The 12,956-nt window shown below is 38.8% G+C and overlaps 1 protein-coding gene across 1 annotated transcript in view; it reads left to right on the top strand.

Annotated features, from left to right (window-relative positions):
• DCHS2 (dachsous cadherin-related 2) overlaps positions 1–12,956 on the top strand; it is a gene marked incomplete at its 3' end in the record, with an annotated part of 174,089 nt that overhangs the window by 129,288 nt on the left and 31,845 nt on the right. The window contains exon 13 of the mRNA XM_081135422.1: positions 790–1,647. Coding sequence (XP_080991548.1) covers positions 790–1,647 — 858 coding nt within the window. The remainder of the gene's footprint in view (positions 1–789; positions 1,648–12,956) is intronic.

Below are 12,956 nucleotides of genomic sequence, written 5' to 3'. Positions count from 1 at the left end.
ATGTTATGGAAGAACTAGACAAGTGCTCCACTAACGGAAGTGCTGTGATTCGTGCGCCGGGTGCCACGGATGTATAGAGGAGGAACTTACTGCTCTCGTATAAGTGGCGTACAATCTGTAGTGAGTAATGTTTGGGAAAATTCCTTCTGTCAGTCTGTAAATTTGTTTTGCATTTCTTTTCTTTTTTTAATTTATTGATTTGAGAAAGAAGGAGGAAGGAGAGAGAGAAAATCAGTTTGTTGTTCCACTTATTTATGCATTCATTGTCTGATTCTTATATGTGCCTTGCCCAGGGATTGAGCCCACAACCTTGGTGTATCAGGATGATGCTCTGACCAACTGAGCTACATGGTGAAGGCTTGCCAATCTGTTAATTTTTTATTGATATATAAAAATGGACATTATATCCTGTTTCTTAACCCTGCTTACTATTGTTATATTTCAAATAAAATATACTTTTTACTCCTCTCAAAAGGAAAAAATATATGAATATAAAAGTTGTACAGGCACACACACCAAAATCGTAGTTCCACAACTCAGTCAAAGCAAGTGTTCTAATTGTTGAGATACTGAATTTGTTTATCCCCGATAATAGAAGCTTCATGAGGACAGGGACTTGGTCATTCATGTTCATTCTTACAGCCTCAGTACTTACAAAAGCACTATTTGTAGTAATCAGGAAATAAATATTTGTTGAGTGAACGAATCAATGAATATGTATATATTGTTAGCCAAGGACTGCTACTTTTTTTTAATTCAAATGAATTTTGAATTTGTTTTCTTTAACAGATGGGAATACTGCTGAATACTTTGCTATTAATGAAACGTCAGGAGAACTCTCAACCACTCGCGCTTTGGACCGGGAGCAGGTGGGCAGCTTCGCCCTTGCCATCCTGTGCTCTGACCTGGGGGATCCACCCAGAAGCTCCCTCGTGCAGTTGCAAGTCAGAGTCTTGGACGACAATGACCACAGCCCTTCCTTCCCCACGCCTCAGTACCAGTCCTTCGTGAGAGAAGACGCTGAAGTGGGAACGGTGGTGCTTGTGCTGGCCGCCGTGGACCACGACCAAGGCCCCGGTGGGCAAGCTGAGTACCTCCTGGCGGAGGAGGCTGCGGGCGCCTTCACCGTGGACCCCGTGGCGGGCACCTTGAGAACCGGCCACGCCCTGGACCGGGAGGCCCGCTCTCAGCATACATTTCGGGCTGTGGCCAGAGACTGTGGTGTCCAGGGCTCAAGAAGCACCACAGTGATGATAAAAGTACATGTCACTGATGTTAATGACAATGATCCAGTTTGGGAACAGAACCCCGTAGATATTTTTCTTTCCCCTCAGTCACCTATAAACGAGACTATTGCTGTTCTGAGAGCCAGTGATCCAGACTTGGGGCCCAATGGAACTGTCACCTTTAGTTTTGCAGAGACCCAGTCAATGTTCTCTATTAATAAATATACAGGAGAGGTTCAACTTCAGCAAAACCCATCTTCAGAATATTTTCCAATCTGGCTGCAGCTTAAAGTTATGGACCAAGGAGTCCCAGCTAGGACAGCTATTGGTCTCTTTGTCATTCGCATGGAAGGACAGGATATAAAAATGGCCTTCAGCCACCATCTGTATGAAGGGATTGTGACCGAAAATTGCGAGGCAGGTAAGTATCCCTTTGAGTGTTTTTATATTTTGTACTTATTTTGGCAAAATGCTTAAAACTAGAGATTATGTAATAATAGTGCTATTGTAGATTAGTTATAAATTTTTGAATTTAGCCAATTCTTGGTATGCTAATTTTTATCCAAAGTATATCAGAAAAATATACTCAAATACAGTATTAGACACATGTGACAATTTTTCTTCACAACGCTAATGGTTTTTCAGTAATTTCCACACAAGTTTATACCATAATGGGGAACATAAAAACAAAACTACCAAACAGATTAATTTAAAATATCCTTCTACACCAAAGAGAAAAAAGTTTCTTTGTAGATAGTTGTGAAATGAAAGAAACTCAATCTACATAATCATATCCAACTAGAAAACAAAGAATTGAATCTTCTGATCCCTTTATCCCACCAGGCAAAGCAAAGGGCCTCCGGGGTTGGGGAGAAGAGGAGTGTGGTTGCTAAAGGTCTGATGTGTGTTGTGCCCTTGCTCATGTCATTTTTTTGTTTTGTTTGTCATTTTATCATGATTCAATTTCACTTTATACATACCTAAACCACTATTCAAAAGGAAGCCTGCTATTTTTCTGAACTTAATTTATTCATGTCGTAGTGAAAATATATTTTATATATTATATACTGCCTTGTATATGAAAAGAGAATATTCAATATAATATTGAGTATTAAATTAGGGTTGTTCTATGTTGCAGATTATTGACCTGACTTCCACCCTCTTTTGAATTATGGGTTGCTTACTCAGAAGTCCTGTTATTGATTCTAAACATAGTTAAAAGTAAATTGCTATTATCTTATTAAATGAAATAATAGTGGCTCCCAAAATAAGTCAGAAATGTCCAAACTATATATATTCTTATGTATAATGAGACTTCCACATAAGAGTTAAATGTTAAAAAATATGAAATTATTCTTAGAGCTATATTTCTATTCATCTTAAGAGGCATAAATACCAACCTCATAGCAGAGCCTGTTGGAAAGTAAAATTAACATGTTCTAAATAATATAGCACAAAACACATCATATTAATCAATCTTGAAATTAATCTGATAAAGTTGTACAATCAAGCCCAGCCTTTGTCTGTAGTGCAGATACAAACATTTCGCCCTAAACATCTTTGACGTATGGTCTTTTAGTCTCTACTTGAATGTTTCAGTGATTGAGAGTTTAGGACAGTATTTCTTGAACTTGTGTATAAAAGCAGTGATATTTGAACCCCCCTCCCCTGCCGCAGAGTCTGTTTCCCAGTTCTTCTAGGTTCTGCTTAAGTCTGGGGTCCAGACCCTGTGGTTTTTAATAAGTTCTGTAGGTGATTTGTTGCATGACAAAGTTGGAAACCCCTTCATTTGGAAAGTCATATTTTGAACCCAGATCTGCCCTTTTTGTAATTATCCATAAATCCTAGTTCTGCCCTCTGGAGCACTCTACTGCTGTACATAATCACTTTTCAGATATTTTATTTGTTCCTTCAACACTTTTTTTCTTTTTGGGAGTACTACATGCCTGACTCTTTTCCATTGGGATATGTTAGTGAACTGAGAGACAAAGCTGCTTGTCCTTGTGAGGCTTGCATTCTAGCAGAGATAGACAGTATCCATAAGCATAATAACTATAGTCTATGTTAGATGGTGGTAAAAGCCATTGAATAAAGAAAAGGCAGAGCAAGGTTAGAGGAAGTAGAGAGTGCTTGAAGAGTGACAAATTCCAATTTTAAATAGCAGCTGTAAGATCAGGCCTCATTGAGCAAGTGACATTTGGCCAAAGACTTAGAGAGGAGGTAGCCATCCTTATATTTGGGGACAGAGTGTTTCAGAAAAAAGGAAAAGCTGCTGGGAGCTGGCCTGGTTTGTTCAAAGGACAGCAAAGAGGACTGTGTGACTGAAGCCGAGTAAGCAGGGGGAGAATGGTAGGAAATGAGGTCACAGGACTAAGAGGTCATGCAGGGCTTTGTGGGCCATTGGAGGACTTTGGATTTTACTTGCAATAACTTTCCCTTCTTTAGTTTGTTCATTTACCCTTCACTTAAGATTTCCAACCACTGCTAGTGAACATTCACACCCAGTAAAAATTTTCCAGAGCAATAGGCATTAAATATGCTGTTCCTGAATAGAATTGGCATGGAAGCCATCATTGTTAGTACAATTTTTTACATTAGTGAATGCAATTTCTAAATATACCTAAGGCATTTCCTAATTGTTAAGATATCCTTTCTCAATTCACCCAGGGTCAGTTTGCAGAATTAAACCTAAATGTAATATCTAAGGTACCCTAAAGAAAAAGTTTCAATATGAAATTAAGTGAGGGATTAGTCAGTATAATATTTCTGGTTGAATTCAGCAATGATTTAATAATAACACTATTAAAAACTGCTTTGGAAAGGGAAATTTTTTCCTTTTGCAGGGCCATTCATTTGTATGTCTCAGGTTCACTCTGTTGATAGGAGGCAACCTTTACAGGAGGAAGCGGCCTTGATTTTAGCCTGTTTCCCATCATTTAGGCAGCATCTCATCAACTCTGTATACCTTCCATCTGCTCGCAGCCATCACAGTTGGGATTAATCAGTATGGTTAAGAGTAACATGAGATAAAAAGTTAGGGCAGAGGACAGTGAAGACCAAATTACATTCTTACCTCCGAGGCTGGGATTCCCTCAGAAAAGCTAATGAATAAATGATGGGAAGCTTTTTGTCTTGCTATCCATGTCATTGTGTTTTCTTTGACCTCTGATCAGAGTTGTCCTTCTTAGTTCTCTTGTATTTGGAATTACTGAATAAAAATTTGACTGTTACCTTTTAAGTAGAACTTAACACTCCATTTATTAAATCTTACACATAAGGAAGCTAGAAATACTTCTGGCGGTAATACAAGCATATGGTATCCATAAACATCCAGGTAGGTATACGTTTCAGGATATCTGAAGCAATAGGTTGGGACCTTGCTTTGAAGACTAACATGTGTGAAGGGCATAAAGTCTAAGCTGAGAGGTAAAGCTTCAGCATAAGCAGGAAGGAGAAGGAGAAGGAAAGGGGAGGATGACAGTCAAGAAGGCTGTTGAGTATGATTTGATACAACTAGCCTACACCTGGGTCCCGGGAGCCTGTGAAAAACGACGACAAGGTGCATGAAATATTGATTGACATTTCAAGTTGGCCAAAGCTTTGCCTGGAACATAAATTCAGTAGAGACTGCCAGATCACATAGACACCAGATGGTGATGGGTGGTTTTTTTTTTGCATTTGAATTCCAGTGGTTTTAAAGGATTGTGAATCCATTGATCAGTGTTAAAATGGCCCTGATGTAAATTATTTAATATTACTTTATAGCTTCCAGCATTATTTCCCTCCCAAATATACCTGCAACTTAATTTTATCTCCAAGTGAAAACTATATGCCTATTGGAAGCTTAACTTTTCCATGGGTTACTCAAACATCCTATCAGTAGGCACTACTTGACATCTTCAGTGAATTATTTTTTGTGTTATAATTTTTATCGTTCTAAACTGATTTTAACATTTGGATGTTATTTTAAGAAAATTAAAAGTTAAAACAAATTACTCCAATTTATTTATACTTGTTTAACATTTCTTTCTTAGCCCACAAGTTCGTTTTTATTAATATTGTATTCATCAATTGACAACATTAAACTTAACATCAATTGTTTAAAACAATATGTAGTTCGGTAAAGAGTTTCCATTTTGAAAGCAACCTTTTGGTAGGTAAAATCTCTGGAAGAGGCAGTCATGAAATGTTCACTTATTCGTAGAAAGAGTCATTCTCGAGGGCACCAGTTGCCTACAGGCCAGAGGCTGGCCGTACGGCAGTGTGACAGGAAAAGTTGAAGTCTCGGTGATTTCCCACTCTTTACTCCTCCCTCTGTTCCTTTTCGACCCAGGTGAGAGGGAATCCAACCGTTCTGACTCTTTCTGAAGTGAAAGATAAACCACTTGTTTGTCCATGCTGTTTCAATGTATTAAAACAATTTAAACGAACCCCCATAGTCCCCAGTGTGGACTAGGCACAATTTTATGCATTTCTTTGCATTACCATGAGGGGAAAATGGAAATGATGGATTGTATCCATACCCTGATTAAAAGTTAATACTCAGACTTTAAAAGACTTGAAATAAAATTAAAACATCATGAACTGTGGGGGCATTCTAACTAGTAGAATATATTTAATATTATATCATAAATAAATTAGATGTTGATATTTTGGAGGAAATCTTCCAGCCCCGTGGCAGTTGATTCAGCGAATTCTGGCTCCTACATTTGGTAAGGCTGGGCACATGGATGTAGGATGTGGGAACTGAACGCTGGTAGGAGCTAGTGTAGCCACTCTCCTGCCCACAATGCGCAAGCTCTTTTCTCTTTCAAGTGGAGATGATAAAGACTTCCTGGGAGGATGCTGTAAGGATTAAATGAGGTCATCCCCAGGGTAGTAGTCAGTGCTCTTCTTGTAATTATTGTTACCCTCCTTCTGTCCTAAATCTTTAATTAAATTCTATAAAGTTATCTGGGTACACATTCTCACCAGAGCAACCCATTGTTACTGAACAGTTATGTAGCAGCAATGAACTAACTACTTGCAGTTTTAAAACCCTGCCATTCCATTTTGTTCATTTTGTCTTCAAACCAGATAAGAGTTATACTTTCCAAGATGACAGAGTTCCCATTACTATGGAAGTGGTCATCCACGACTTTGAAATAGGGCCCAAAATAGAAATTTTTATGATAATGAAAAAAGGAAGGAAACATTACCCGTCATCCCTAGTTCATTATTTAAGGCCAGTCTCATATTTGGAATGGAATTCATTGGAATGAGTACCATCTAACTAACCAGCCATTTACAATGATGATGAATTTATTACCTTACCTGTGACTCTAAGATAGCTCTGGAGGAGATAGAAGGAGAAAGGCCTTACTCAAGGTCAAGTTTTCTCAGAAGACAAACACCTCACAAGGCAGTTTTCATCTTTGTGAATTAACCCCAGTCCCACCTCTGGGCCTCAGCCAAATAGCCTCGAGACCTCATTTTGTTAACAAACTGGGGAGTTCTTCCCCCAGGGCAAGGACCTATATATGAAAGAGACATACATAAATCAGAACTCAAGTCCTTTTATTCATATGAAGAACTATGATTGCCGTGTGAATTACAGTGGTCATGTCAGGACGATCAGCTCTCTCTAAGAAAAAAGACACAGGAAGCCAAATTGTAATCAGAAAGTTGCTTCTAGTCCTAACAGTTCGAGCTGGATGTGATTCCTGTGTTGAGTGTCATCAGCCTGCTTTACTCTTTCCACAGAAGAGCTCACACAGCACTGCCTGCCTGGATTTTGTGATGTTGTCATGACGGTCTGGACTTCCATTGCTCATCAACTTCCTTTGATTTACATGTTTTTTTCTTTAAGTGTCTTAACACTTAGGCAAGGCACCTGCCCTGGGAGTGATTCTGTTTCTTTATGTTTTCTTTATAGTGTAACAGGGTTAATGTATTTTTAAAGACTTTTTCCAGAGTAGTTTAGGTTCACAGCAAAGTTGAGAGAAAGCTACAGAGATTTCCTATATATCCCCTGCCTCCACACGGGCACAGCCTGCCCCATTATCAACATCCTGCACCAGAGGGGTACATTTGTTACAGCTGATGAACCTACATTGACACGTCATAATCACCCAAAGACCGGAGTTTACATTAGGGTTCACCCTTTGTGTTGTACATTCTATGGGTTTGGACAAATATATCATGACACGGATCCATTACAATGATATTATTCACTGCCCTAAAAAAACTCCATGCTTTGCCTATTCATCCCTCTCCCACTTCTGCCCCAAACCCTGACAACCACTGATTTTTTTATACTATCTCCACAGTGTTGCCTTTGGCAGCATGTCATACAGTTGAATTCATTCAGTATGTAGTCTTTTCAGATTGGCTTCTTTCACTTAGGAATATGCATTTAAGGTTCCTCATGTCTTTTCATGGCTTGATGGTACTGAATAATATATCATTGTCTGCACGTAGCACAGTTTATTTATCCATTCATCTCCTGAAGGACATCTTGGCTACTAAGTTTGGGCAATTATGAATAAAGCTATTATAAAAAATCGCTACTATAAAAAATATCCACATACAGGTATTTGTGTAGACATGTTTTGAACTCCTTTGGGTCAAGTCCAAAGACTGTGATTGCTGGCTCTTATGATAAGAGTATGTTTATTTTTTTTTTAAAAAGAAACTGACAAACACTCTTCTGTAGTGGCTATACCATTATGCATTCCTACCACAGTGAAGGGCAGTTCCTCTTGTTCCACATCCTTGTCAGAAATTTGATGCTGGCAGCATTCTGGATTTTGGCCATTCCAATTAGTGTGTAGTAATATCTCATTGTTATTTTAATTTGCATTTTCCTGATGACATACGATGTGGGGGATCTTTCCATATTCTTATTTGCCTTCTGTATATCTTGTTTGATGAGGTGTCTTTTTAAGTCTTTGCCCATTTTTTAATTAGTTTGTTTTCTTGTTGAATTTTAAGAGTTCGTGTATGTTTTAGATAACAGTCTTTTTACCTTTTGCAAATATTTTCTCCCAGTCCGTGGCTTGTCTTCTCATTCTCTTGACATTGCCTTTCTCAAAGCAGAAGTTTTAAATTTTAATGAAATCCAGCTTATCAATGATTTCTTTCATGGATTGTGACTTTCATATTTTATCTAAATAAAAATCACCAAACAAGGTTATCTAGGTTTTCTCCTATGTTATCTTGTAGAAGTTTTATAGTTTTTTGCTTTACATTTAGATCTATGATCCATTTTGAGTTAATTTTTGTGAAAGGTGTAAAGTTGGTTTTAGATTTTTTCTTTTTTGCATGTGAATGCTCAGCTGTTCTAATACCATTGTTGAAAAGACTACCTTTGCCTCATTGTATTGCCCTTGCTTCTTTGTCAAAGATCAGTTGACTATTTATATGGGTCTGTTTCTGGGCTCTCTGTTCTGTTCCATTGATCTATTTGTCTATTCTTTTTTCCCCCCATTATCTTTATTGTTGAAAGTATTACAGAAGTCCCCTTTTCCCCCTCATTGACCCCCTCCACCCTGCTACCTCCACCTCCCCAGGCCTTCCGCGCACTATTGTCTGTCCATGGACTGTGCATGTATGCATATAAATTCCTTGGTTAATCTCTTCCCAACCTCCTCCCCCAATACCACACTGTCTTGATTATCATAGCTTTAGAGTAAGTCTCGAAGTTGTGTTCTTCACTGTAGGGTTAGTGTTTTTGTCCTTTGTTTTTCTCCAACTTTGTTCTTCTCCGTAGGGTTAGGTTTTTTGTAACTATATTTCCACCCTTTTCTCAATTGTCTGTCTCTGGATAAGACCTTCCACCTGTTCTGCAAAGGTATCCACTTGTTTTGTGTAGTTTTAGGATAATTTCAGCAAAAATGCAAAGAAAGAATATTCTGCCTCTGACAAAATAGGTGGCCCTGCTACAAACAAAGATAGTTCATAAGGAAGTCTGCCATGTGGAAAGAAAGGAAAGCTCATCTCTTCTATTTGCCGGGAAGTGTGGGTAGGGCAAGGGAGGAAAGGTATAGTAAACAAGTAGTCAGCAGAAGCATCCTGGCCCCTCCGTTTCCTGAAGCTATAATCCTGGAGGTGGCCATTGAGATGTACTGAAGGAAAAGCTAACAGCAGAGGATACTTGGGAACTCTGGGAGGACACTGCTGCTTATGCTAACACAAGACATAAATTAGGCAACATGTTTAGGTAAAGAGAAGGCCCAAGTGAGTGCCCCATCCCTGTTTGGCTCACTCAGACCTGGAAGGCATCCTATGGTCCCAGCATTCCTACTTGTGGACATAGACTGACACAGAGTACAGGCCAGTAGGCCTGCCATGGGACCACTGTTGCAAGGGATGGGATGGAGCTCATCCCCAAATCTGTGGGGTGGACAGTCTGAACGCCGGGTTAGATGACCCTTCAGAGGGTCTGCAGTATTAGAAACAGCTGGTAGGGCCAGGGCAGCAGTGTGGAGTTTGGAGCCTGAACATGATGACGTGACTGACGAGACTCCTTTCCTAGAGACAAATCTAAAAGCCAGTGGACAGCACACAAAGATCCAGCCTCATCCCCCGGCCACCCACCCACTTATGTCATCTTACAGAGGAGCAGCGCAAGAGGGAAGGAATCTCAAAGATGGAACATGTTCTCAAAAAAACACTAAGTCACCTAAAAGTTCTGTTTAAAGGGAAAATATTGAGATGACCTTAAATAGTGTGTTTAAGATGGTCAGTTTTTTGTTTTGTTTTAATCATCACCAGAAGATATTTTTCCATTGCTTTTCAAGGAGAGTGTGGCAGGGAGAGAGAGGAACATCAATCTGAGAGACACACATTGACTGGTTGCCTCCTTCAGGCACCCTGACAGGGGCTGGGGATTGAGCCCACAACCGAGGTATGAGCCCTTGATCAGAATTGAACCCAAAACCCTTCAGGGCCAATGCTCTAACCACTGAGCCAAAACGGGTAGGGCAAGATGGTCAGTTTTTCTGACTATTGTCTATCAGGGTGGAGTTCATAAGGAATATTATTAGATCAATCATAAAAAATTTAAAAAACAGTTTTTTCTTTGCGCATCTTAAATTGTTCTGTGCAAAACTGTAACTCTGCTTCATTCATTTTTAACTCTTATAGGACACTTTTATCTCTGTTGTTGAGATGCCCTTCATTTCTCTCTCCTTCCCCGTCAAGCTTCCTGTTAATGTTGACTGTATGCTTAATACTGTATGTTCAGTGTTCAGTTTTTTAAAGATATAAGAAACAAATGGTCTGCCTTGTGAAGGGCCTTGAACATCTATTTCAGATGTCCTTTAAGAAGACAGTTTTGATGATTAAATGAGCACTTAATAATCTCTAAGGCATTTTGCCATCATGATTAACCAACAGTTGTAAGTGTAAGACATGGGGATGACTGTGCAGCCAGAAGGAGCTGGGAGCAACTCCTGGCTGTGGATGGCAGAGCCAGAAAGAGCTTGCTCCTACAAGGCGTTCATCAAATGCTTGTTGAAATCATTTCACCATTCAACCGTTATACTTTGAAGATAACCAAAGCCATATGCCCAAGTGAGAAGAAAACGAGGCACAAAGAAGGGGGAACAGATACTTGGTTCCAGGCAGGAGAAATGGCTGGCACAGAGGTGTGGGGACTCAAGAGAGTGGTGAGTTTACCATCCAGAGCAGCAAACCATCTGGACTAGCTGGACAGAGGCTCTCATGAGCTTTCCAGTGACGAGCTGGAATGGAGAGACATTAGTGGCCTTTCAAATAGCAAGAGTGACAAAACAAATTTTATATTGTAGAAGATGATTTTGGAGGCCTTGTGAAGGGTGGCAAAGGGGAGAGAGACGAGTTAGGAGGGGACTGTGGTGATGCACATGACAAATGGCCAGGGCCTGAATGAAGCCACGGCAGGGATCATACATTGTTGTTAAGTAGATGTCTCTATGGGGGGGTGAGTCCTAGGTCTTCCTCTTCAACCATCTTGCTAAATGTCACTCCCAACTTTTCTTCTTAAGTGATTGAAATATGTTTAACTTTTCAGTGACTGGACATTTAAGACATAATAATTCAAAATCATCCAAATGTTTGAAAAAACTGTTCCTCTCAAATTAATCATCAATTTTTAAAAATTATTAATTAAAAAAAAGGCTTGAATTGCTTAGAAATCCCAAAAATAAAACTCATAATAAACTCATAATAAAATGTTTTCATAATTACTGTATTTTACCTAAATGTTTCCATGATATGATTTTTATATGACATATAATATTTTATATAATATAACATTAATAGAGAACTCTGCTTTTAAATGGATAGTTTACTGTTGCTGTAGGTGACGTTAGTTTTTAAACTGTGTGTTTGTAAAGAAGAAAAAACCAAGAACATTCAGTGTATCATCCTTTTTGATGCAATGTTAGACATGAAGTGAAATTCATAAATGCCTGAAAATATAAAAAAATAATAATAATAAATTTGTGTTTTACTTACCTCATAGAAACTGAAGGTATGGTATTACTTTTTATATTTTATCATTTCTACCTTGATGTGAAATGAGAATTGTAAGTTTCCTCTTGGTGCCCGAGACAGGCTTCTTTTTAAAATGTGCATCGTAGGGCAAAGTGATGGGGGAGTGCCGGGGGAGGGGACATCTGTAATAGTGTCAACAATAAAAGTAAATTTTAAAAAAGAATTTTTTAAAAAAAATGTGCATAGTAGCCAAGACCTAGAAAGATCCAAGTCCCTTTAGTTATTTCCTCTTTTTTCAGGCTGTCTCAAATTTAAACTTTGTCAGAGGAAGAAAGTATATAAATATTTGCAGCTCTTTGCTGACTTGAGCATCTAGTCTGAAGTATTTTTGTTGAATGAAATTCTTTTTGTACTACCATTCATTGATACTATGAACATTTTATTTGCAATAAAACTAGGATAGTTCCCTTTACGGGAGAGGCCACGTGTGATTCTCACTGGCAACTCCACAGTCATCTTTGTTCTTTTACATGTAAGTGATCTCCATGTTTTCTTTTGTAATTGGGCATATAATACGCATCCTCACCCGTGAAGAACAGGCCGTCAGCAGGATGGTACATCTTGCCTGCGTAGCTGTTTTTCTTCTGACTGCCGTTCTTAAGAATAGATGACAAGCCACTTGAAATAAAATTTCCTGTGTTTAAAAAACACATTGTATCAGGAAGCACAGAACTGTGACTGAGCACTGAAGACAAAACATATTGCCCTCCTGTGAAGGCATATTCCTACCAAAACTGTAAGATGTTTTTATATTCACAATGGGTCCCCTGAAATGTACCAAAATAAGCATCAGATTATAGTGACATTTGAAAGAGTTCTCAACATGTGTAGTAACTTGATTCCACCATGATTGATTAAAATCCTTTACCTTGTCACTGAATGATTTCATAACTGCCTTGAAAAGAGCAATGATTTGGAAACCTGAAAAATGATTTTCAAACTTTGTCCCAGCTTGTGTTAAGCGTAACGTTTTTAAAGAGAACGTGTACGCAGCTTCGGCGCTCCTGTTCTTCCTCCATCTCCGTCGCGAGTTCTGTTTCCATCTTTTCACTGAATTTTCAGTTTTGCAGACAGCAGCACATACTTGTTTCTTTTAATATTTAGTGCACTCATCGCATTTTTCTTTGGGTAGTAAGTGTTGAAAAGACTCCTGGGGAAAATATGGTTCATTCCAGCTTTTCTTCTCTTCTTTTTAATGAAACACTTTAAGTA

Source organism: Miniopterus schreibersii (assembly GCF_964146895.1).
Source record: "Miniopterus schreibersii genome assembly, chromosome: 4".
NCBI lineage: Eukaryota > Metazoa > Chordata > Mammalia > Chiroptera > Miniopteridae > Miniopterus > Miniopterus schreibersii.
The sequence above is the reverse complement of the archived record's forward strand: the minus strand, read 5'-3'. Positions and strand labels throughout refer to the sequence as shown.